At 45.0% G+C, this 26,727-nt stretch overlaps 1 protein-coding gene across 3 annotated transcripts in view; it reads right to left on the reverse strand.

Annotated features, from left to right (window-relative positions):
- ZC2HC1A (zinc finger C2HC-type containing 1A) overlaps window positions 1–26,727 on the reverse strand; it is a 174,003-nt gene that overhangs the window by 131,651 nt on the left and 15,625 nt on the right. For all 3 annotated transcript variants that reach the window (XM_033933327.1, XM_033933328.1, XM_033933329.1), the window contains exon 3: window positions 11,564–11,680. In XM_033933327.1, coding sequence (XP_033789218.1) covers window positions 11,564–11,680 — 117 coding nt within the window. The remainder of the gene's footprint in view (window positions 1–11,563; window positions 11,681–26,727) is intronic.

Genomic DNA, 26,727 nt, shown 5'->3' on the forward strand with positions numbered 1-26,727 from the left:
TGTCTCTTCTTACAGCATTTCTGTTTAACCGTTACAAATCAATCGACTGCCTACCGCCTACCTAGTGTATTCCTTTAATACTTTTTATTTGAGAAAGCTTACAAGCCACATTCTCAATAGCTATAAGGTTCACTAAAGTAGTATAAGAAATCAAAAATTCATAAAATATAAAAAGCAATAGAACCCATGGCACAACACGAATACATTAATTCAGCAGACAGGAATAAATACAATGGGGGTAATAATCAAAAAATAAAATGTCTAAAAAGTGTCCTAAATGGCTACTTGGACGATCAAAAAGCCTGATTGTCCAAGTACCCATAACCAAAGCTGGTTTTTAGATGTATCTAAAACCAACTTAGGCCTTTACCCTGCCACTAAACGCACAGAGAGAAAAGAGGTGTGTTTAGAGGAGGGGAAAGGGCGGGCAGTGGGCGGGAGGTGGGCCGACCTACACCTAGGCATACAACAGGTATAACCAAAACAGTTACAGGTTGCCTAGTCGGCACTTAGACCTTTTTGACTTAGACGTAGACAAACCAGGTCTAAGTGCCGAAAAAGGGGCCGTTGAGCTGATGGCCGCTGGCGCAATCAGTTCAGCGGCCTGGCAACCGACTTACCGCAACCATCGTGGCAGGAGAGATGCCTCATCTCCCCTACCGCGATGCCATCACTCCTCTACCCGAACTGCAACGACCCGCGGCAGGAGACATGCCCTATCTCTCCTGCCGCAGGTTGCGGCAGTTCCGGTAGAGGAGTTATGGCATCGCGGTAGGGGAGATGAGGCATCTCTCCTTTTGCGATGCATCACCCCCACACACACACATACAACATCGGGGCAAGAGGGAGCCCAAGCCCTCTTGCCCCGCCGACTTCCCGCCGATATCGGGGCAAGAGGGAGCCCAAGCCCCCCCACCCCCACCTCCCCGCCGAGAAGGAGCAGGCCAGGAGGGAGCCGAAGCCCTCCTGGCCCCGGTGACCACCCCTCCGACTCGATCGGGCCAGGAGGGAGCCCAAACCCTCCTGGCCCTGGCGACCCCCCCACCGCTACTCGATTGGGACAGGAGGGAGCCCAAACCCTCCTGGTCCTGGCGACCTCCCCGCCGCTACTCGATTGGGCCAGGAGGGAGCCCAAACCCTCCTGGCCCCGGTGACCCCCTACCCCACCCCCCACTATAATACGGGCAGGAGGGATCCCAGGCCCTCCTGTCCTCGACGGAACCCCCCTCCCCCTAATATCCGCCCCCCCCAAGAACCCCCGATCGGCCCCCCAGCCGACTCGCAACCCCCAGGCCGACCCCATGACCCCCTTTCCCCGTACCTCTTTAACGTTGGCCGGACAGACGGGTGCCAAACCCGTCCGTCCGGTAGCCCACAGCAGAATGGGGCTGGATTGGCCCAGCCCTCCCAAAGCCCCGCCTACAGGTGGGGCCTAAGGCGCCTAGGCCAATCAGAATAGGCCCGGAAGCCTTAGGCCCCTCCTGTGGGTGGGGCTTTGGGAGGGCTGGGCCAAACCGGCCCCATCTGCTGTGGGCTGCCGGATGGACGGGTTTGGCACCCGTCTGTCCGGCCAACGTTAAAGAGGTACAGAGAAGGGGGGTGGGGTGGGGGGGTTGTGGAGTCGGCCGGGGGGTCGTGGGTCGGCTGGGGGGGGCGATCGGGGGTTCTGGGGGGGCGGACTTTGGGGGGAGGGGGGTTCCGTCGAGGGCAGGAGGGCCTGGAATCCCTCTTGCTCGTATTGTAGTGGGGGGTGGGGGTAGGGGGTCACCTGGGCCAGGAGGGTTTGGGCTCCCTCCTGGCCCAATCGAGTAGCGGCGGAGGGATCGCCAGGGCCAGGAGGGCTTGGGCTCCGTCCTGGCCCAAGCCAGTCGAGGGGGGGGGGGTCGCTGGGGCTAGGAGAGCTTGGGCTCTCTCCTGGCCGATGTTAATCGGCGGGGCAAGAGGGCTTGGCCTCCCTCTTGCCCCGATATCGTCGGGGGTGCCACGGTTGGCCGGGGCAAGAGGGCTTGAGCTCCCTCTTGCCCCGATGTTGTCGGGAGGGGGGGCTTGGGCACCCTCCTGCCTGGATGGTTGGGGGGGGGAAATTCTGTAACCGGTGTTGTTTTTGACAGACACCGGTTACAGAATCCAGCTTTTAGGCGAAGGACTGGCTCCTCCTTCGCCTAAAAGCCCTTCTGTTGGACGTTTGTGGCTTAGGCATTTTTTTGTTTCATTATGGCTGAAAAGTGTAGACGTGGTGTGGGTGTACTTTTAGAGGTAGTGGTGATTGGGCATTTAGGCAGAGGAAGGCCATAATCAAAACAAGGACGTTTGTTTTGGTTATGGACACTTTCCCTGCTTCTGGGTTGAACGTTTAAGGACTTAGGCCAAAAGGGGACTTAGACGCTTTTTAGATTATGCCCCTCAATATATCCATGTATATATACATAATTTCATAACCAATTTTCTCAAACATGCTTAGGGCAAATTACAACTTAACCACCTCCCCACACACACACTACAACAAAAATAATCAAAAACATAATACCATTCTAGAAAATAGCTTCTTATCAAAAATGTATACCTCAGTAAACCTACTAAGTTTTCTTGTATCTGCTACAAAGCAGTGTTTAGTATGCTTCCAGGTTACCTCACTCCTCATTTTATTCTGAGTCACTTCAACAAGAGCTCCCGAAGAGCACACTTGTTCACATATCCTTCAATAAAACTCTATCACTATAAAAGGTTCCTAGAGAGAACCTTTTCTTTCCAGTCGGCCAAAAAGAATACATGGCTTGCAAAGATTGCTTTAGACGCTTCCTCCTATCTAGACTTTAGAAAACAGATAAAAACCTATCTATTTAACAAGCTAGGACAAGAAGCTATATTGCACTTATGGGCTACATATTACTACAGCAGGAAAAAGAAACCTTGCAGAGAAATTTAGACAATATTTTTCTAGGCATTTAAACTAGAAGGTGAGGGTGGTGTATATATGAAGGACAATTATAGAGACCACCCCCGGCAAAAGAAAAGATGTGATAGTAGTAAAGACCCCGCCGCGGGGTCCGCTGAGAAGAGCTCTGCCATCCGGGCACGGCGTCGGAGAGCTCTAGACTGAAAAGTTGAGCACCTATCACAGGACTCGGTAGGATGCTCAGGACCCAAACACACCAAGCACCACCGGTGAGGATCGGTAATTGAGAGCAACCAATCGCACCGGGTGCACTTTTTAAAGCCCGTCAAGGGACGGGACATGGACACAAAACCCGGCCGGGAACGAACGAGGTCCCGCGGCCGCGGCTACCGGGAGCCCCCGGAGCCAAACCAAAATTTTTTTTTTTTTTACGAAAACTGAAAGAAAAGAAAGAAAGAAAAGCAAATTAAGCACAGCGACCGTGAAATAACACACAGCCGCGGTGTCAGAAGGCTAAATTCAAAGAGCACAATTTCCACAGGGCTTCTGGCTCCGCGGAAAAAACTGAACTGAGGACCACGAGGTGGGGATGCGCCCTCTAGTGGGCAAGAAGGCATGCACATGCGTGGTGCAGTGTAGCAAACTTGAAACTTCAATCAAGTTTGCTTGAAAAGCTGTCCGCGCTGGGGCTCCGTAGATGACGTCACCCACATGTGAGAATATCATGCGTGCTTGTTCTGGGATAAACAATATCAGCAACTCATTTCTTAGTATTGCAACGGAAAGTGAAACGAAACAAAAATCCATACGAAAAAGGAGATTATCGCTGAAAAATAGCTGGAAAGCGATGACCACAAATGCTCCCAGTCTAAGCAACAAAGTTCATGATCTGCAAGCCCTGATATTAGAGGCAGATCTAGATATTGTCGCTATCACAGAGACATGGTTCAGTGAATCACATGGATGGGATACAAACATACCGGGATATAATCATTTTAGGAAGGACAGAGATGGTCAAAAAGGTGGAGGAGTAGCTCTCTATGTAAAGATCAATTTCCAAGCGACTGAAATGGAAGGGACCTGGTTAGAGGAAGAAGCGATATGGATCTCTCTGAAAAGAGAAGATGGAACTTCTATCTATATGGGTGTAGTCTACAGACCTCCGACTCAATCGCAGCAAATTGATAAGGATATGATTGTGGATATCCCAAAGTTTGGAAGGAAAGAGGAGGTTCTGCTGTTGGGAGATTTCAACCTGCCGGATGCGGACTGGAATGTTCCGTCTGCGGAATCGGAAAGAAGTAGGGAGATTGTGGATGCCTTTCAAGAGGCTCTGCTCAGACAAATGGTGACGGAACCCACAAGGGAAAAAGTGATATTGGATCTGGTCCTCACAAATGGAGAGAGTATCTCTAATATTCGAGTGGGTGCTCACCTGGGAAGTAGTGATCATCAAACGGTTTGGTTTGATATAACGGTTAAAGTGGAGAGCGGCCGCACGATACTTAAAGTCCTAGATTTCAAATGTACGGACTTTAATGCAATGGGAGAGTACCTGAAGAAAGAGCTGTTAGGATGGGAGGACATAAGAGAAGTGGAAAGACAGTGGTCTAAGCTGAAAGGAGCAATAAAAATGGCTACGGACCTTTATGTGAAGAAAATCAATAAAAACAAGAGAAAAAGGAAGCCAATATGGTTCTCCAACCTAGTGGCTGAGAAAATAAAGGCGAAAGAGTTGGCATTCGTGAAATATAAAAAAAACCAAGAAGAGGAGAGCAAAAAGGACTACAGGGTGAAACTGAAAGAAACCAAGAGAAAGATACGTCTGGCGAAAGCACAGGCGGAAGAACAAATGGCTAAAAATGTAAAAAAGGGAGACAAAAATTTTTTCAGATATATTAGTGATAGGAGGAAGATGAAAAATGGAATTGCTAGGCTAAAAGATGCTGGGAACCAATATGTGGAAAGTGATGAGGAGAAAGCAAATGTGCTAAACAAATACTTCTGTTCTGTGTTCACAGAAGAAAATCCTGGAGAAGGACCGAGATTGTCTGGCAAAATTACACGAGAAAATGGAGTAGATTCAGCGCCGTTCACAGAGGAGGGTGTTTATGAGCAACTTGAAAAACTGAAGGTGGACAAAGCGATGGGACCTGACGGGATCCATCCCAGGATACTAAGGGAGCTCAGAGAGGTTCTGGCGAGTCCTAGTAAAGACTTATTCAACAAATCTCTGGAGACGGGAGTGGTTCCTGGGGATTGGAGGAGAGCGGATGTGGTCCCTATTCATAAAAGTGGTCACAGGGATGAAGCAGGAAACTACAGGCCGGTGACCCTCACTTCAGTTGTTGGAAAAATAATGGAAGTGTTGCTGAAAGAAAGGATAGTGTACTTCCTTGAATCTAATGGGTTACAGGATCCGAGGCAACATGGCTTTACAAAAGGTAAATCGTGCCAAACAAACCTGATTGATTGAATTTTTTGATTGAGTGACCAGAGAGCTGGATCGAGGACATATGCTAGATGTAATTTACTTGGATTTCAGCAAAGCCTTTGATACAGTTCCTCATAGGAGGTTGTTGAACAAACTTTAAGGGCTGAAGTTAGGACCCAAAGTGGTGAACTGGGTCAGAAACTGGCTGTCGGACAGACGCCAGAGGGTGGTGGTTAATGAAAGTCGCTCGAAGGAAGGAAAGGTGAGTAGTGGAGTCCCTCAGGGTTCGGTGCTGTGGCCAATCCTGTTCAATATGTTTGTGCGTGTCATTGCTGAAGGGTTAGAAGGAAAAGTGTGCCTTTTTGCAGATGATACCAAGATTTGTAACAGATTAGACACCGAAGAGGGAGTGGAAAATATGAAAAAGGATCTGCAAAAGTTAGAGGAATGGTCTAATGCTTGGCAACTAAAATTTAATGCAAAGAAATGCAGAGTAATGCATTTGGGGATTAATAATAGGAAGGAACCGTATATGCTGGGAGGAGAGAAGCTGATATGCACGGACGGGGAGAGGGACCTTGGGGTGATAGTGTCCGAAGATCTAAAGGCGAAAAAACAGTGTGACAAGGCAGTGACTGCTGCCAGAAGGATGCTGGGCTGTATAAAGAGAGGCATAGTCACTAGACGGAAGAAGGTGTTGATGCCCCTGTACAGGTCATTGGTAAGGCCCCACTTGGAGTATTGTGTTCAGTTTTGGAGACCTTATATGGCGAAGGACGTAAGAAGACTTGAGGCGGTCCAGAGGAGGGCAATGAAAATGATAGGAGGCTTGCGCCAGAAGACGTATGAGGAGAGACTGGAAGCCCTGAATATGTATACCCTAGAGCAGGGGTGCCCAATAGGTCGATCGCGATCGACCGGTAGCTCGCCAAGGCAAAGTGAGTCGATCACCCAGGACTCACTTTGCCTTGGCAATCTATCGGGCCGATCAGTCTTCCTCTCCCCGACGTCAATTCTGCCGTCGGAGAGGAAGTTTGGGCCAGCCAATCGCTGCCTGGCTGGGTGGAACTTCCTCTCTGACGGCAGAATTGACGTCGGGGAGAGGAATGCTGGTCGGCCCGAAGCAGGAAGAGCATGGGGCGGTGTCAGCGTCGGCTTTGGGGCCTGTTATCCATTGGTGGCGGTTTGGGTCCTGTTCCCCGATGGCAGCTGCAGTGGTAGTGGCTTGGGGAAGAGCAGGGAGAAAGAAAGAAAGGGGGCAGGCAGGGAGACAGAAGGAAAGAAGAGAAACAGAAAAAAAGAAAGGGGGCATGAAGAGAGAAAGAAAAAAAGGTCAGGGAGAGAGGAAGAAAAAGTTGGGGGAGGGAATGAGGTGTGGAGGAGAAGAAGCATACAGGCTGAAAGAAAGATTGGATGCACAGTCAGAAGAAGAAAGTGCAACCAGAGACTCATGAAATCACCAGACAAGGTAGGAAAAATGATTTTATTTTAAATTTAGTGATCAAAATGTGTCTGAATTTATATCTGCTGTCTATATTTTACAATATGGTCCCCTTTTACTAAACTGCAAAAGTGGTTTTTAGTGCAGGGAGCCTATGAGCGTCGAGAGCAGCGCTGGGCATTCAGTGCAGCTCCCTGCGCTAAAAACTGCTATTGTGGTTTAGTAAAAAGGGAGGGGGGTGGGTATATGTCTATTTTTGTATGGTTGTTACTGAGGTGACAGTGCATACTCATCTGCTTTGACCTCTTTGAAAAAACCCCGGAATATGAATGATAATTAACAATTCTATGCGTACAGTGTGCGTTGTGTTTTTTTTTAATTTTATTGTTGGTAGATCATTTTGACTTGGTCATTTTAAAAGTAGCTCGCGAGTCAAAAAAGTGTGGGCACCCCTGCCCTAGAGGAAAGGAGAGACAGGGGAGATATGATTCAGACGTTCAAACACTTGAAGGGTATTAACATAGAACAAAATCTTTTCCAGAGAAAGGAAAATGGTAAAACCAGAGGACATAATTTGAGGTTGAGGGGTGGTAGATTCAGGGGCAATGTTAGGAAATTCTACTTTAAGGAGAGGGTAGTGGATGCCTGGAATGCGCTCCCGAGAGAGGTGGTGGAGAGTAAAACTGTGACTGAGTTCAAAGAAGCGTGGGATGAACACAGAGGATTTAGAATCAGAAAATAATATTAAATATTGAACTAAGGCCAGTACTGGGCAGACTTGCACGGTCTGTGTCTGTTTATGGCCGTTTGGTGGAGGATGAGCTGGGGAGGGCTTCAATGGCTGGGAGGGTGTAGATGGGCTAGAGTAAGTCTTAACAGAGATTTCGGCAGTTGGAACCCAAGCACAGTACAGGGTAAAGCTTTGGATTCTTGCCCAGAAATAGCTAAGAAGAAAAAAATTTAAATTGAATCAGGTTGGGCAGACTGGATGGACCATTCGGGTCTTTATCTGCCATCATCTACTATGTTACTTTGTTACTATGTAAATTGTTGTTCTTAATTCTTTTCCTTTTAAATTGCTCTTATTTCTCAACATAGTCAACTTTCAGCATTTAAGTCCTTCAGAAATTCAAATCTGATGTTTGCATTTGTACTATTTATATTGCATTGTATGTATTTGCAGTCGGTTGTTGTAAACCACCTAGAACTTTCAGGTATGGCGGTATACAAAAATAAATTATTATTACTAGTTTGCAAGATATCATCAAACTGTGTTTCACTTCTCATATTCAGCATGTGTTCTACAGTAAAAATTTTAGATAGCACTGTTTGGTATAAATAACTACATGAAGAGGCTACATAGACCCTCAGCTCTTCCACTTTCTCTAGAGCAGTGTTTTTCAACCGCTGTTCCGCGGCACACTAGTGTGCCGCGAGATGTTGCCTGGTGTGCCGCAGGACCGCCATCAGGGCAGGACTACCAGTCCTGCATTCAGGGGCCCGGAGCTGACAGGGGGCCCGAGGCAGGGGCGCCAGTAGCTCGCCAAGGCAAAGTGAGTCGATCACCCAGGACTCACTTTGTCTTGGCGATCTAATCTATTGAGCCGATAAGTCTTCTTCTCCCCGACGTCAATTCTGCAGTCGGAGAGGAAGTTCAGGCCAGTCAATCGCTGCCTGGCTGGGCGGAACTTCCTCTCCGATTGCAGAATTGACGTCAGGGAGAGCATGCGTCAGCGTCGGCTTTGGGGCCTGTTATCCATTGGTGGGTCCTGTTCCCCGATGGCAGCGGCAGTGGCAGTGGCTTGGGGAACGGCAGGGAGAAAGAAAGAAAGGGGGCAGGCAGGGAAACAGAAGGAAAGAAGAGAAACAGAAAAAAAGAAAGAAAGGTCAGGGAGAGAGGAAGAAAAAGTTGGGGGAGGGAATGAGGTGTGGAGGAGAGAAAGCATACAGGCTGATAGAAGGGAAGAAAGATTGGATGCACAGTCAGAAGAAGAAAGTGCAACCAGAAATCACCAGACAAGGTAGGAAAAATGATTTTATTTTAAATTTAGCAAAGTGGAGGCAGTATTACCACAGTTTTCAAAGGAATTTGCCTAAATAACTTAATAGTTAATTGGGTAAATTCCCAGAGATGAAAACTTCCCTTCACTTACTATGCACAGTTCTGAATTTATATCTGCTGTCTATATTTTACAATATGGTCACCTTTTACTAAACCGCAATAGTGGTTTTTAGCGCAGGGAGCCTATGAGCGTCAAGAGCAGCGCTGGGCATTCAGCGCAGCTCCCTGCGCTAAAAACTGCTATTGTGGTTTAATAAAAAGGATGGAGGGTATATTTGTCTATTTTTGTATGCTATAAAAACCAAATACAGAGAGAGACTGAGAGCTGTTGACGAAGAGCTACGTGCGTGTCTTTCTTCGATTCCAGCCAGAATATCAGCTTTGTGTTCAGCCAAACAGGCCCAGGTTTCGCACTGAATAAAGTATTTTATAATTTTTCACTATTCTGTTTACTTAATATTTCATAATAAAGTAATTATAAAATACTTTCTTTGTGTTTATTTGATTCCTATTCAAGAGAATTACTTTATATATAGTCAATATAGGCACAGAGTTAAATTTTTTAACATTTTCTAATGGTGGTGTGCCTCGTGATTTTTTTCATGAAACAAGTGTGCCTTTGCCCAAAAAAGGTTGAAAAACACTGCTCTAGAGGAGGTCAAGGAGAAAAATCTACCAAATACAAAAGTGTAGCTTAAACATTCAAGGCCTTGGGAATTTCTTAGCATCCTACTAACCGGTAGGAAAAACAACCAAGAATCTCCCCCAATTACAAGTGATTGGCCATATTATTGGGATTATGACATCATCAGTTAATTCATTATTAGCCATACATAGTTGGTACATCTTCAAATTCAATTACAATTGCTTCACTAGGATCCAATGATAACTTGCACACTCCAGCAGTGTTCTATTGGTTCTATTCAAGTCACATGGTTTCTGGATAATCATATTTCATTAGTGTCACGTAACACTCCATTGCCCCAGGTATATTAGATTGTGAGCCCACCGGGGCAGATAGGGAAAAATACTTGAGTACCTGAATGTAAACCAATTAGGCTATAAGTGGTCTATAAAATGCTAAATAAATATACTTAATAATTTTCCTTAGCAATAATGACTTGGATATCACATGCTATTGAATCACGAGACATCCCAGCAGACGTATGTACAATACTGAGGATCTCAAGGTAAACAGTTAAGTTTTGCTTCCCAAGCAATGTTAAGGGAGCAGTGCAAAATAAGTTAGTTCTTATAACAGATATTATCAGGTCAATCTGACCCCTAGCATGTATTCTGTTATTCATAAGTTATTTTTATCACTTTTAGCTACAGTCAACTGTTATGTTACTACTATCATACACTTCAACATCTTGTTTTTCCAGACATTAGACCAACAACTTTGCTTCACTGGTAACAGAAAAACATGTCCAAATATCTGAAGCATTTTTATCCTTTAGTTCTTTTATTTTTACATACATATTAGTGTCTTTCAGGTTCCCAGTCAAGGGGTGTCTCATACATATGGGATTATGGGTGGAGCTCCCCCTTATATCCTGCTTAATACAATTATCGCCATCAGCACTATTACATGAATTTAGACACATCCTACATAATAAAAGGCTAGCTGCGCATGCGCACTCCTATTTGCGTGCTTCTGTGATCAGTAGGTCTGTGGTCGCAGGAATGCGCATGCGTGCTTATACGTCACCAGCCGCCGATCGCCTCCAGAAGCCGGGACCGCAGCCAGCCGCCGATCTCCGTTTCTCCAGCGCTAAGCGAGAGTGCGTCACCACAGCCTCCCAGCTCTCCACCTCGCGCCGCTGCAGTAACGGCCCCACACTCGCGACTCGCCTTCGTTCCGGAGCCGGCAAAGAAGAGCTCTCTCCAATCGGAAAAGCTGCCCAGACTCTTTCCTCCTACTCCTTCCTTCCTCCCTGTGCTAGTTTGAGGTCATCAGTTTCCTGCTACTGCCGCCGCCGATACCGCTGTTGTGTGCACGCTTTGCAGCTGCGCACGCCGAATCTGGTCATGCAGGCTAGGTGAGAGGCAGCGGAGGGGGCCGCAGCTCAACTTGGGCAAGTCTTGCTTCTTCACTCTGCCCGCCCTCCCTTCACCCCACCCCACACAGCCTTCCAAACTAGCTATATTCATCAGCGGCAATTAAATCAGGCTGCTTCTAGCTTGCCATGGGGACCTTCACTTTGTCACAACTTTCCGTTGTCATGTGGGCAGGATATTTCAGAGGAAAAGTCCCAAACTGACGACTGTGGGCTAGGGAGAGGAAGAAGGAGGTAGAGAGAGATGCCGGATCTGCAAGGTAGAAGGAAGGGAATAGGTGAAGGGAAGAAAATAGAGAGACTAGACTGGACAGACAGGGGAGGGCTGCAGGGAATGAGAAATCAAGTTTCAAGTATTTACAATGCATCCATCACATAGGATTTCTACTCGATGTACCATTCAGTGTCCCAGTGCTCCAGAGCAGGGGGAAAAAGGAAGGGAGGCCTACTTCAGGACAGGGTAGGTAAAAGGAAGGGAGAATGGACAGGGGGATCAGGCAAGGGGTGGTGATGGACAGCCAAGGAAAAAGAAAGACAAAGCGCAAAGGAGAGACAGAGAGAGAGAAAGAATTCAAGACAGACACACACACATATATTCTAGCACCCGTTAATGTAACGGGCTATAAGACTAGTTCATAATAAAATCCATGTTATTAAATAAGTTACCTACCCTTGGCTTAACTGGTTTAACTGTATTAATATCAGTCCCTTCAGCTCTCTGCCTGCTGGAATCAAAAGTTTTCCTCTTCTTGGCTGTCATTTTTTGGCAAATTGGTATATGCTTTTTCTGTGGAAAAAAGATACAATCTCTTAAATGGTATTAATATAGCAGCTTTATCTGTGCATTCCCCGCCACTATCAGTTGATTTCAAAATAAATAACTATTCACAATGCAGAACAACTTGAAGCAGCAGAAAGCTTATTTGTGAACCAGTGCTTTCAAATTTTCTTTTTAAGAAATGAATAAACAAAATTGCACAGCTTTAACTTCTAGGCCAGTTATGTCACAATGTATTCATGAAAAAACATAGCAAATCATGATGCTGATTAACTTTCCTAAAACAATATGTTTGGGGTCAACAGTGATTCCAGGGTACCTTTATACTGTTCTTATATTAGCAATACTGAAAAAGCACAGTTACTTCCCTATAGCAGATGTTATCCAGGGACAGCAGGCAGATATACTCACAGATGGGAGACGTCATCCACGGAGCCCAGTACAGACAGTGCTAAAGTGTACTGTCACTTTAACTTCTTTAGAAGTCTTGAGACTACCCGTACTGCGCATGCGCAAGTGCCTTCCTGCCTGGCGTCAACTCACAGGGCCATCAGTTCAGTAAATAAGATAAGAAGTCAACTAGGGGAGGAGTGAATATCTATCTGCTGTCCCTGAATAACACCTGTTACAGGTAAATAACTGTGCTTTATCCCGGGACAAGCAGGCAGCATATTCTCACAGATGGGACTCTCTAGCTGCTACGAAAGGGATGGAGAAACAACTAGCATATAAGTAGGAAAGAAATTTGGAGAACTGTTTGGCCGAGCCAACTATCCTGTCTAGAATGACGATGATGCAGGGATGCGAGATTTAGATTTGTTAGGAACTGGGCAACCTTCTGAGAAAGGGGGAGCTCGTTCCGAAAGGACGGATCCACCTTAATCAGGATGGAACCAGGCTGCTGGCGCTAATGTTTAAAAATGTTTAATCAACTTCAACTCAAACGCACTTTCCTACCAAACGTTTAGGAAATCAATCAAAACTTATCTCTTTGACAAATTTCTGACCTCACTTCATCCTTGACATACTTTCAAAACACTTCCGGATAAACTTGACTAAGCATAACATGCCAATGTAATTTCAAAAGTTCTCTGTAATGTCGCTGTCTGAATATAGTCTCTTCCCCTGTAAACCACTTTGAACTGTTTGTGGTATGGCGGTATATAAAAATAAAGTTGTTATTATTATTATTATTAATGGATTGAGGACCAAGTGGTTGCTGCATAAATGGCCTCAATGAGAGTGGAACCTAGGAAGCCAGTCAAGCTGCCATCACTCTGACATTATGTGCTGTGAAACGAACTTCCAGCAGCGACCAAGCAAAAGCATAGTATAACGAGAAGCAGGCCATTAACCATGTGGAAAATGATCTGGGTGTCATCGTAGACAGTACGATGAAATCTTCTACCTAATGTGCGGCGGTGGCCAAAAAAAGCAAAAAGAATGCTAGGAATTATTATAAAAGGGATAGTTGAGGTCAAGTGATGTAGAGCCACTGAGCAGACATCGGTGGAGTGAGCTCCCGCGAATCCTCTCTGTTTCAAGGATTAATTCCCCACTTTTGGCGATCTTGCCCCCTGTATGACAGCGCATTGACCCTTGCATTTGTGGGTGATTTCCTACTAGAATCGCATGCCTGACTTCCAAACTGCCACGTCGCGAACGAGAGCAAGCCTGCACAGGGAAACTCAAGATGGCGGACTGACAGCCTTCCCTTGCCATGTCAGTCAGCTCTGCCTGGGTGGCAGAAGTAGTGAATGAGGTTAAAGTGCTGTTAGAGGGATCGTTAACAGCTAAACTGCAGCCCATCGTGGATAATCTGGAAACAGCGGATACCAGACTGGAGGCTTTACAGGGCAAGTTTTTCACTTATCAAAACCGCCTTTCCGAAGTGGAAGATCAGATGCAGCAGCGGGAGGCCGACCATCAACGGCTACGTGCGCAGGTCATGGCATTGGAGGAAAAGATTGAAGATCTCGAAAACCACTCGCGTCATAGGAACCTATGCTTGGTTGGCCTCCCTGAAACGGTGAAAGATGGTGAGCTCCAGTCTTTTTTGGAAACCTGGCTGTCTCAATCCCTGCACTTGCCGACCACACATGGCCCACTTCGCATTGAATGGGCTCACAGGCTGGGACCCCGGGGATCAAGGGCCCGCATGGTTATCCTTAAATTTCTTAATTCCGCCCACAAACAGACTATTCTGCAAGCCCTTACCTATGAGAACTCGAGGGCAATTTGCTTTCAGGACTATTTGGCTGCTCTTCAAGTCAAGAAGAAGGAGTTCTCTGCAGCATGTTCCCTTTCAATTTAACTTGTTACACCCAGCACGCTTACGAGTCCAGCATGAGGGGAACACTCATTATTTTACCCTGGCATCTGTGGCTCACCTATTTTATCTCTACCGTATCAGCCTGAGCAAGTGGATGTACTTAAGCAGAATCACACTGGGGGGGATGGGGAGGGGCAAAGATAGGGCTCTCTGAATAACTGCTCTGCTAAAGGCTGCACGCTCTCTGGCAAGCTCATTAAGTCTGTAATGCCTCATAAAGGAAATGTAGTAATAACAAGTTGTTGCTCTGTGTCTGAGCTAAGTGAGCCCTCAATCCTCCCAGTACTCACTCGTTGCCAAAAACATAGGCCACCTCCATAGCTTCCATAATCCACCAAAGACAAAAATGTTCAAGGCAGCAAGACCCTTATACAGGCCAAGAAATAGATGAACAGATTATTTGAAAAGACAGAAAGAATTTGTTTTTTGTAAGTATTAAAGTAAGTCTCCTGACATCCAAATTGTGGAGCACTTTGGACTGAGCATCCAAGCCTAGCTCCAGAAAGGAGGGCAAAAATACCTCCTAATTCACATAGGATGGTAAATAGCTCAGCCTAAAAACAAAACAGCCACCCATATCACTGAGCCCAGGAAGTGAGCAATCTGATGCAATACCCGTCCTATCATCAGCCAGGGAGGAAACACTCTCAGAAACTTCTGCGGAGGCCATGAAAGAACAAATGCATCCACTCCCTCCGAAGTCTGATCCCTGTGTCTGCTGGAGAACTGAGGAACTCTGGCATTGCGAGCCAAGGCCATGAGACCGCACCCCATGAGCTGAAATGCTTCCTCCAAGTTCCACCTGGAGGAAGACAGGATCTGCTGGTGACCTGCCTACCGGGAGCCAAGACAGAAGATATAGAAAGCCGCATCGACAGGATCATCGACAGCATTGACGAGGAAGATACGGCGGTGGTGATCATTGTGGGGACTAATTATGTGAGCAACAGGAACTACAGCAGAGAAGTACTGAAGGACCAGTTCCGGATGCTAGGAAGGACGCTGAAGACCAGAACGCTGAAGGTAGCATTCTCGGAGAACCTGCCGATACCCAGGGCCAATGAGAAGAGGCAGATGGAGCTCCAAGCAGTCAACGTGTGGATGAAGTGCTGGTGTGAGGAAGAAGGATTCCACTTCATGCGCAACTGGATGACGTTCTGGGGGAAGAACAAGCTATTCGGGAAGGATGGACTCCACCTCAGCGGAGACGGAACGAGGCTACTTGCAAGCAACATCAAGAGAGAAATTGAGAAGTTTTTAAACTAGGAAGAAGGGGAAAGCCGACAGTAGACCATGAGTTGATGGTTTGGGAACCAGTATATCCAGAGGATACAGTACAGGAAGATAGTGCGGGAGAAGACTCACTGGATCATAGGCAAGACAGAAATCCTGACGGATCGAAAGGGACATAAGAGAGAAAGAAATGCAAGAAAGTAACAAGTCGCAAACTCAAGTGTATGTACACGAACGCAAGGAGCCAACAGAATAAGATGGGGGAATTGGAAGCTATGGCACAAAAAGATAACCTTGATATCATCGGCATTACGGAAACATGGTGGAACCAGGAAAATGTCTGGGACACTGTGCTACTAGGATACAAGCTATACTGCAGAGACAGAGTGGATCAGAAAGGTGGGGGAATAATAATAATAATTATTTATTTTTATATACCGCCTAACCAGCAGTTCATAGCGGTTTACACAATAGGTACTCAGCATACAATATAATAATAACATCATACATAATAAAATTCTAAGTAACTAATACAAGCATTAAAACTAATGAATTTTTTTAAAAAAAACCAACACTATAAACTAAAATAAGTATAGATAAAAATATTAAAAGTACATTATAACTTCATGATAATATGAAAATCAGTAATGTATATTATACTGTTTAAATAAGTGGATTTTAAGATCTTTTTGAAACTGATAGTAAGTAAGAAATGGAGAAACGAGAAGATTCAAACATGAATTCATTAATCATGTTTGGAATGGTAAGGTCCTATCCAAAAATTTTTTGCAACAGCATGCATTTGCTGAAGGAAAATAAAACCAACCAGATATCTGAATATTTTTCTTAGAAATAAAAAAACTAAAATGAGAAACAAGGTAAGCCGGCGCTAAGCCAAATAAAACTTTAAAACAAATGCATCCAAATTTAAATAACACTAGCCTCAAACAGTAGCCAATGAAGCTTTTGATAATATATACCGATATGATCGTGTTTTTTCAGATTAAAAATCAAACGAATAGCTGTATTGTGTATGATTTTTAGTCGGCTAGTAGTTATTTTATACGATTCCAGATAAATAACATTACAATAATCCAATATTGAAAGGACTGAAGATTGAACCAGGATTTTAAATGATATAAAATCAAAATATGTCCTAATAGTATGCAGTTTCCAGAGGACAATAAAACATCTCTTAACCAGAGAATCTGTATGTGCCTTAAAAGATAAGGACCGATCTAAAATAGCCCCTAAAATTTTCAGCATAGGAGATATTGAATAAGATTGACCATTTAAAAGTAAAGTTGTTTCAGTCATTTTTTTCATTAGGACTATCTAGAAAGAATTTTGATTTGCCCGGATTTAATTTCAATCTAAATTTAGATGTCCAAATTTCCACTTGTGTATGAATAAAAGCTATATAATTTAACACTTCTGAAGTGAGTTCAGTTAAAGGGATGAGTATTGAAATGTCATCTGCGTAAACATAAAATTTTACCTGTAAATTATGTAATAAATAACATAAAGGTGCTAAGTAAGCATTAAATAAAGATGGAGAAAGTGGTGAACCCTGAGGGACTCCACTTTCATTTACCTATCTGGTAGAGTATTGACCAACACTGACTACCTGGAAAGACCTATTTTTCAAAAACCCTCGAAACCAATTCCATACCCTACCTGAAATTCCGATGGAATCCAAGCATGCTATCAAAAGCACTACTCAAATCCAGTTGTAAAATAACTGCACTTGATCCTGATTTGATCAGGCTATAGATATGATCGACTATTGAAGCTAGAACTATTTCAGTGCTATATCCTGAGCGGAAGCCAGATTGAAAATTGTTTAAAATTTCAAATTTATCTAAATAATTTACTAATTGCTCATTTACTAAACCTTCACACCATACTTCTTCAGATCCTAGAAGCCATAGGGATCTCAGGAGGGGTATACAATTGGTTCCAAGGATTTATCTAAATAATTTACTAATTGCTCATTTACTAAACCTTCACACCATACTTCTTCAGATCCTAGAAGCCATAGGGATCTCAGGAGGGGTATACAATTGGTTCCAAGGATTCCTCAAAACAAGAACATACAGAGTAAAAACAAAAGATCTTATATCGGAGTCCTGGTCTAACCCCTGTGGAGTACCTCAAGGGACACCTCTTGTCGCCCATACTCTTCAACCTATTCATCTCCTCCCTTGGTACTATTCTAGATAACCTAGAAGTAACTTAATTCAGCTACGCAGATGACATAACCATACTCCTCCCCTTCGACTCACAAGACTCCACTCCAATAGACAACCTGAAAAGAACACTAGAAGCAGTGGAAAATTGGATGCTAGACCACAAACTGAAGCTCAACCCGGACAAAACAAAATTTCTATTGCTTGAAAAGGACAAAACCTCATCTATAACCGAGTTAGAAATAAAAGCCACCAAATACCCCATAAAGCCCATTCTTAAACTCCTCGGAGTTACACTAGACAGATGCTGCACCTTGCAGGTCCAAATCAATAAAACCACACAAAAAGCATTCTTTACCATGCGCAACCTACGAAAAATAAGAAAGTTTTTCGACAAAGATAAATACAGACTCATAGTTCAAGCCCTAGTCCTGAGTCTAGTGGACTACTGCAATAGTGGACTACTGCAATATCCTCTACCTACCATGCCCCACATATTTAATACAACAACTACAGACTGTACAGAACACAGCCCTCAGACTGATCTACTCACTTGGAAAATTTGATCACATCACCAATGCCTTCCTAGACTCACACTGGCTACCTATACAAGCCCGCATTCAATTCAAACTATACTGCCTACTATACAAAGCAGTAAACGGAACTGCACCCACCCACCTAAATAACCGCCTAAATCGAAACCTCTCATCCAGGCAAAGAAGAACCCAATCTCCATTCACCTTCCCCCCTTTCAAGGGAACTCAGCGCAAAAAGATGTACGACCACCTACTAGCAACACAGGCAGCAAAATTGGACCCCTACATCTCCAACCTGCTCATAGCAACAACTGACTACAAAACGTTCCGTAAAGAAATCGAAACCCTGCTATTCAAAAAATTTATCCAGCTAGCTTAACCCCCCTCTCCTCCCCTCTTGCAATCTCCCCCCTCCCACCCTCTACCTGTATTATCCTCCAAAGACTCAACAATGTGACAGTTTCTACTCTTTAACATCCTCGTATTCTTCCAGCATCATCCGACACTTTTCCTATTCTCTCCACCTATCTGGTACCCTCTTCTCAAAACTTTATTATGAACAAGCTCCTTAATTGTACAATGTATCTAGCTCCTTAATTGTAACTTTTTCCTGGAAATGTCCAGTTCTCTTAATTGTAACTTTTGTTCCTGGAAATGTCCAGCTATCTTCTGATGTAATCCGCTTAGAACTGCAAGGTACAGGCGGAATAGAAGTCAGTAATGTAATGTAATGTAATGTTCAATCACTTTTGTAAATAAGGGAATAGAAGCAACTGGTCTGAAATTGGATGTATTAGTTTCTTTTGTATCATTTATAATAGGGGTAATTAAAATCTGACCAATTTTGCTTGGAAATGACCCAGCCATTAATAATGATATAATCCAATCAAAAAGTTTTGATTTTAAAGTAAGCGGAGCATTTCTCATTACAACTGGAGGACAATCATCAAGTTGGCAATTCTTTTTTGCATACTTAGAAATTAAGTTACAAAACATTGCCCAAGTTGAATTGGGACCAGGACATATCTGCCCTGATTCCCTCATTTGATTGTGATGAAAGGAATTCAAAATTTGCATACAAAGTTGAATCTATGTGAGTTCTTAAATTATGGATCTTAGCTTCAAAGTATTGAGCTAAAGCCTCCGCTGATGGTAGACTTTCTAGCCTTGATCTTGTTTTAGATTCTGTATTAGAGAGATTATTAACTAATTTAAATAGCTCTTTACTATTTATATTGGATTTTTCTACTTTCTGAGCATAATATTTAGTTCGTTTCTCCCTAATCAAGGTTTTATAATTCCTTATCTCTAATCTCCATACTGATTTATCTTCCATCTTGCCTGATTTTCTCCAAATTTTTTCCTTCTTTCTCACTAATCTTTTTAACTCTATTAATTCATTGTCATACCATTTATTTGATGTTCTTGTTCTTTTTAAATACATTTTGAGTGGTGCTATTTGATCTATTATTGATAATCGAGAATCATTCCAATCCGATAAAAAGTTCTCCTCTTGACCTGAGGTGATAATAAATCATAATGATCCCAAAATTCAACCTGATTAATTTGATCTCATATAGAAATTCACATGGGTCAAAGAAGGAATTGAGTCTACTGGAGAGAACACGATGGAAATGAAAAATAAGTTAGTCTCTATGGGTCAAAATTCCGGGAACAAATGGAACGGAAATGAAGATCGGCATCTACTACCAACCCCCAGGGCAGTCCGAAGAAATTGATGGAGAAATGACGGACAAGATTAAATGCAACTGCAAGGGTGGCAACGCGGTTATCTTGGGTGACTTAAATTATCTGGGAATAGACTGGAACCTAGGCACTCCGGCTGTGGTAGGGAGACCAAGTTCCTGGATGCTGTGGGCAATTGCTTCCTGGAACAACTTGTCAAGGAAAATACAAGAGGAAACGTGATTCTGGAATTAATTCTAAATGGACTACAAGGACCGGCATAAGGTGTAGAAGTAGAAGGGACGCTGGGAAGCAGTGAACACAATATGATCAACCTGGACACGGGGACGAAACATTGATCCAGAACGACGGCCACGGCACTGAACTTCCAAAAGGGAATTACAAAGGGATGAGACTCATGATGGGGAAGAAGATTAAGAAGAGGATAAGCAATGTAAAAACGCTAGAGCAAGCACGGTCCCTTTTTAAGGACACGGTCACCGAGGCGCAAAATCTATATATACTGCGAATCGACAAGGGATCCAAGAGGAAAAAGAACAAGGAACCAGCGTGGCTCACTGTAGCGGTGAAGGAAGCGATCAGAGACAAGAATACTTTGTTTAAGGAATGGAAAAGGTCAAGAACGGATGAAAACTGGAATAAGCACAAACAACATCAAAGCAGGTGCCATTAGGCAGTAAGAGGGGCCAAAAGAGACTAAGAGGAGAAAATAGACAAGAAGGCAAAAAACTTCAACCTGTTCTTTCAATATATTAAGGGGAAACTACTCACGAAGGAAGTGGTGGGGCCATTGGATGACCACGGAATAAAGGGAGTGCTAAAGGAGGACAAAGCAATCACTAAACTGAACACATTTTTTGCGTCTGTATTTACTGAAGAGGATATACGCAACAAACCGGAAGCCGACAGGCTATACGCAGGAAATGAAGACAGAAAACTGACGGGGTTGACGGTCAGTCTAGAAGAGGTATGCAGGCAGATTGACAGGCTTAAAAATGATAAATCCCTGGGACCGGATGGCATCCATCCGAGGGTAATCAAGGAACTGAAAGGGACTATAGCTGAACTGCTTCAACTAATAGCCAATTTGTTGATCAAATCGGGAAGGATTCCGGAAGACTGGAAGGTCGCAAATGTTACGTCGATCTTCAAGAAAGGTTCGAGGGGAGATCCGGGAAACTACAGACCGGTGAGTCTAACCTCGATATCGGGAAAGATGGTTCAGACGCTGATAAAGAACTGCATCATTGATCACCTTGACGGACACTTTCTAATGAGGACCAGCCAGCACGGCTTCAACAAAGGAAGATCTTATTTGACTACTTTGCTGCACTTCTTCGAGGGAGTAAACAGGCTGATAGACAAGGGTGACCAGGTTGACATTGTATATCTGGATTTTCAGAAGGCGTTCAATAAGGTTCCACATGAACAACTACTTTGGAAAATTGCGAGCCATGGAATCGAGGGTGAAATAGTCATGTGGATTAAAAACTGGCTGGAGCATAGGAAACAGAGAGTGGGGTAAATGGACAATACTCAGACTGTAACAGCGTCACCAGTGGGGTGCCGCAGGGTTCAGTGCTTGGACCCGTGCTCTTCAACATCTTTATAAATGATCTGGACATTGGTACGACGAGTGAGTGATTAAATTTGCGGACGATACGAAGTTATTCAGAGTAGTGAAGACACAGGGGGATTGCGAAGATCTGCAACGTGATATAATCAAGCTCGAGAAATGGGCATCGACTTGGCAAATGAGGTTTAACGTGGATAAGTGTAAAGTGATGCATGTCTTTAACAAAAATCTCATGCACAATACAGGATGCGATACTTGGAGAGACCTCCCAGGAAAGAGACAAGTCGATGAAGCCGTCTACACAATGCGTGGCAGCGGCGAAAAGGGTGAACAGAATGCTAGGAATGATTAAGAAGGGGTTCACAAACAGATCGGAGGTTATCATGCCGCTGTACCGGGCCATAGTGCGCCCTCACCTGGAGTACTGCGTCCAGCACTGGTCACCATACACGAAGAAGGACACGGTACTACTCGAAAGGGTCCAGAGAAGAGCGACTAAAATGCTTAAGGGGCTGGAGGAGTTGCCATACAGTGAGAGATTGGAGAAACTGGGCCTCTTCTCTCTTTAAAAGAGGAGACTGAGAGGGGACATGATCAAAACATTCAAAATACTGAAGGGAATAGACTTAACAGATAAAGACAGATTGTTCACCCTCTCCAAGGTAGGGAGAATGAGAGGGCACTCTCTAAAGTTGCAAGGGGAAAGATTCCATGCAAATGTAAGGAAGTTCTTCTTCACCCAGAGAGTGGTAGAAAACTGGAACGATCTTCTGGAGTCTATTATAGGGGAAAACACCCTCCAGGGATTCAAGACAAAGTTGGACAAGTTCCTGCTAAACTAGAACGTACGCAGGTGAAGTTGGACTCATTTAGAGCACTGGTCTTTGACCTGGGGGCTGCCGTGTGAGCGGACTGCTGGATACGATGGACCACTGGGCTGATCCAGCAGCGGCAATTCTTATGTTCTGTCCTGTGCTAGAGGATTGAAGGGTCTGAGCCCTCCCCCTGGATGATCCCCCTGTAACAACCAATACATGCTGTAATAGGCTTGAGGACTGCATGCCAGCCGCGGAATCCTGATCCCCAGCTACCCCCGTGGACCGGCAGGACCGCTGCAAAGGCGCCACATGAAGGCAAACCCAAGGAACGAACTCCAGAATTGCTACCATGGAACTTAGGACCTGCACCTAATCCCAAACTATTGGCCGGGGAAGAAAAGGACACACCTCCTTGAGGTCTAGCGTCATGAGGAATTGATTGACCCACTTAAGGTCCACCAAGTAAATGGAATCACGCCCCTGGCCCCTCTGATCTGAAGGGACTGGAACTACTGCTCCCAAGCCCCGCAAGTGAACTCCACACCACCTCTTCTTTGGCCCCCGAACACGGGGATGCTAAGAAAGAATCTGTGACGGGAGAGAAAAACTCTAATTTGTAGCCTTCATGAACTATAAACAGGACACCCTGGTCTGACGTAATTTTGGCCCATTCCGCCAGTAAGGAGGACAGCCGCCCCCCCCTATCCAAACGGCGGAAGGGGCCAATACCCTGTCATTGTGCAGATCTTGAGGTCTGGGGACGAGCTGGCAACGAGGAAGAAGGCTTGGCAGGGCGAAAGGCCTGCTTTTGCGAAACCTTGGACCTAGCACTGTATCACACATTATAGGAAGCCCTATACGCCGACTTCCCTGGGCTATACCTCCTGGTATCCTGAAAACATGGCCTAGATGATGATGACTGCCGCAAACTCCTTGGCCTATCTTCCGGTAACCTCTGAGATCTAGAGTCCCTGAAATCCTTCACCAACTTATCGATGTCCTCTCCAAAAAAATGGCCTTTAAAAGGAAGCCATACCAAACACAATTTGGAGGCTGCGTCCGTCGCCCAATGCCGCTGCCACAAGTGCCGTCTGGACACCATAGACAGAGCCATCTGCTTCGCTGAAGCTTGAACAACATTGTATAAGGAATCCGCCAGATATGCAAGCCCTGACTCCACATCCATAAAATCTGGGGGTAGAGCCTCCCCTGACTCTACCAACTCATCTGTAATCTGTTAGACCCACTGAAGACAAGCTCGTGCCGCATAAGAACTGCACACAGCCGCCTGCAAAATCAGGGTTGCCACATCAAAGGAAGACTTCAAGGTTGACTCAATCTTACTGTCCTGAGGATCCTTAAGTGCCACTCCCCCCCTCCACTGGTAGAGTGGTCTTCCTAGCCACAGCTGTCACTAATGCGTCCACCTTTGGAAGCCTAAACCTGTCCAGCTCCTGCTGAGTCACCGGATATAACTGTCGCATAGCCTTTGCCACCCTGAGACCAGATTCAGGCGGCCCATTACTCAGAGATTAACTCCTGCATGGCCTCATGCACCAGAAAGGCTTTAGGAGGCCTCCTTGTGCTAGCCATAAGAGGATTGGTCACAACAGACCCCGATCCCCCCTTTCAGTGTCAGACTGAAAAATATGCAGGCATTACAACGCCTTGGAGATAAAGGACGTCAGCTGCACCTTATGGCACAGACACAATGCTGACGGATCATCAATCTCTGTTCCTAACACCTTGACCAATTCCCTATTGTGCCCACTGGTATCCCCCCCCCCCCCCCCCCGGAACCGAGCAGAGCCAAAGAGACCTCAGGGCTGGAAGCCTAAACTCATCCACCTCAGGCACCACCCTGTGCCACTTGGCCCCTTTATGACACTCCCCTTCCAAAACCAAACTGTAGCTGGGCCAGCAAAACTGGGGTCAAGCCACCCCCTGAGCTCTTCCCCTCTCTGTCAGGATTTGCTCTCTGCAGCAAAAACGTCTTATGTAGCAGAAGGACAAACTCCGGAGAGAAATGCCTAAAGCCTGCTAGTAGATCCCAATCCACCTCTCCCTGCGCCTTTACCTCTCCCGCAGCCACCGCCAAAGTGCTCGGCCGGCGCAGGCACCGCCTTCTTTTCCCCAAGCACATCCTTTGTGCGGTAAGCCAGCACACCCTCCAGTGCCAGCAAAGCCACCGCCGCCGCATCCCCTGCACATGCGGCAGAACAAATTCCCGATGGTGAACAGCATTTCACGTACCGCGAGCAGTGTTTAACCGCTTCCAAAGCCATGCCTCTCATGGTCCCTCTCACCCGCACACAAGTTCAATGAAAATATCAGTGCTTTGTGCTCCTGAAAGGCAGAATCTTTGTACCACAGCACAAACTCTGTGCCAGCAAAACCTGGTTTGGGCCTATTGTTTTTTTTTATGGGAAAACCTCCGAACCAATTAATTCCTGTTCTCTACGGGTGGTGAGGGTGGGAAAGGGACCTGTGGGGGCCCAGGTGTTTCCCCCAAAGTCAGTACCTTTTTGCCAACACCCCTAAACTCAACTGAAGCCTAAGCAACAGGAGGATTAGCATTTCATGTCCAAGAGTCAGAAGCCAGTAGCTGAAACCACGAGCCAGATGAATAGCAGCCATCCAAACTGGTCAGGAGGGATTCTATTCAAGATATACACCTACGAGTCAGTTCTCTATCTTCACCTGCTGGAAGATGTGTGCTATCCCACTAGTCTCTGGATTCATCTGCTGCCAGCGCTAAGGAATGGTATTTATCGCTCCAGAAATGGAGTGACTAGCAAATCTAATGTAGACAATCTGCCAAAACTGCTGCGGATGACAGCACAAATCTGATCTGTGATCCACAAGAGGGGTGCATCAGTTCCTATCCATGAAGCTGTGCACGACTTCCAGAGATGAAGGTATGGCACATAAAAAGTCAGAGTGGGCCACGCTTCCAGCGAGAAAGCTGTGCCAAGCAGGCAGTCGACACGAGTTGAGCCAAGGAGTCACCCAGAATGATATACTTGCACTTGTCAGACTAGCACAGGGCTGTGTGCAACCACCATGTAGATCCTAGAGCAAAAGCATGTTTTTTATTAAATTGCAGAAGAAACATGCAGTATTCACTGTCGGTTTGTCACCATTTGCCCCAATCTGCTGCATTCTCTCTGAGTGTGTTTGCACTTTTTTTTTTTTTTTAAGTGAGGGAGCAAGGAATGCAGGACAATGGGAAATGAAATTTAGCACCAGGGATGGGTAGGGAATTTGCACCACCAGCTATACCCAAAAAAGGCACACAGGAGGCTAGATCCCTAAGTTCAGCAGAGTTAGCATAGCTAAAACAGGAGCCGCGCCACCTTTTATAGATCAAGTTGAGCAGCAGAAGAAACCAGGAGCGCAGTCCTAAACTCTGTGTGAACTAGAGACATGCCCTCCCTTGCCTCCATTTTCTGGGATATGATCTCATGTTATTCAGTGATAATCCCTCCATGATCGTTCAATTGTAGGCCACCTATGTGTTAATAGTATGCCTCCTATATGTTATCGCTCTGTTCCGTCTGTTGTATGTCTCCTATGTTTTATCACTTTGTTATTCCACTGATTGTTTGAAACTATGTATGTTTTACCTGAGCTTTCTGGGAGGATGGGATATAAAATGAAATAAATAAATAAGGACCATCCAACCACCTGCGGAGATAGAGAATACTGAAATCCCAGTGAGCAGACCATCACATATATGACAGAGCTTAACCTTGTGCTCTCTATCTCCACCTGCTGGTAGACAGACTTAACCCACTCGTCTGGATTCATCTGCTGCTGCTAACAAGGAAAATCGCATCTGTTAAAAGCATATGCAAGCAGGTCTGGGACTGCCAACTGTTGCATAAGAGGTGGAAGCTCAAAAAATATACAGGGGCAGCATATATGTCCCACAGAAGCAGTATAGAAAAAAGCATTTGCATGATTTGCTGGTAGTTCTCCTTCCCTCCCCTCCACCTTTGGCATCAATGGACGCTAATGACGTTTGCCCATGATGTGCTACTGCTACAATAAGGCACACCTATGATGCACGCTCATGTGTGCCTACAATGTAGCATTTCCTGGCGCAAGTGAACATTTATGCCTCTATCCGTGAACTATTCTGCACATGTGTCAGTAGCTTCTCCAGTGATTGATGGAATGGAATTTCCATGGACCTGCATGTATTTTGCAACATCACTCGTCCTGCTACCTAAGGAAAATACCTGTTAAAAGATAAGTAACATTGCCAATTGGAATTAATTGAATTGATTTAATTGAATCCCTCAAGGCTCCCCACTATCTCCCACCTTGTTCAACATATATATCTCCTCCCTAGGTCACCTACTGCAAAAGTTAAATCTAATATATTACATTTATGCAGATGACATCTCTATATTAATTCCAATAACAAATGTGACGAATGCCACATCCAAGCACATCTCTTTCATTATGACGGAAATTGAACAATGGACCACAAACTTTAAATTGAAACTAAACTCAGAAAAAACAAAAAATTTTCCTGGCTAGCCCAAAGGAAAAAATCACCACAAAAACAATACAAATAAATGGTCATGACCACCCAATGCTAAAAACTATAAGAATATTAGGAGTCACTCTAGATACCAAATTAACTATGACCGATCA

This window comes from Geotrypetes seraphini, chromosome 2, assembly GCF_902459505.1.
Source record: "Geotrypetes seraphini chromosome 2, aGeoSer1.1, whole genome shotgun sequence".
NCBI classification, from domain to species: domain Eukaryota; kingdom Metazoa; phylum Chordata; class Amphibia; order Gymnophiona; family Dermophiidae; genus Geotrypetes; species Geotrypetes seraphini.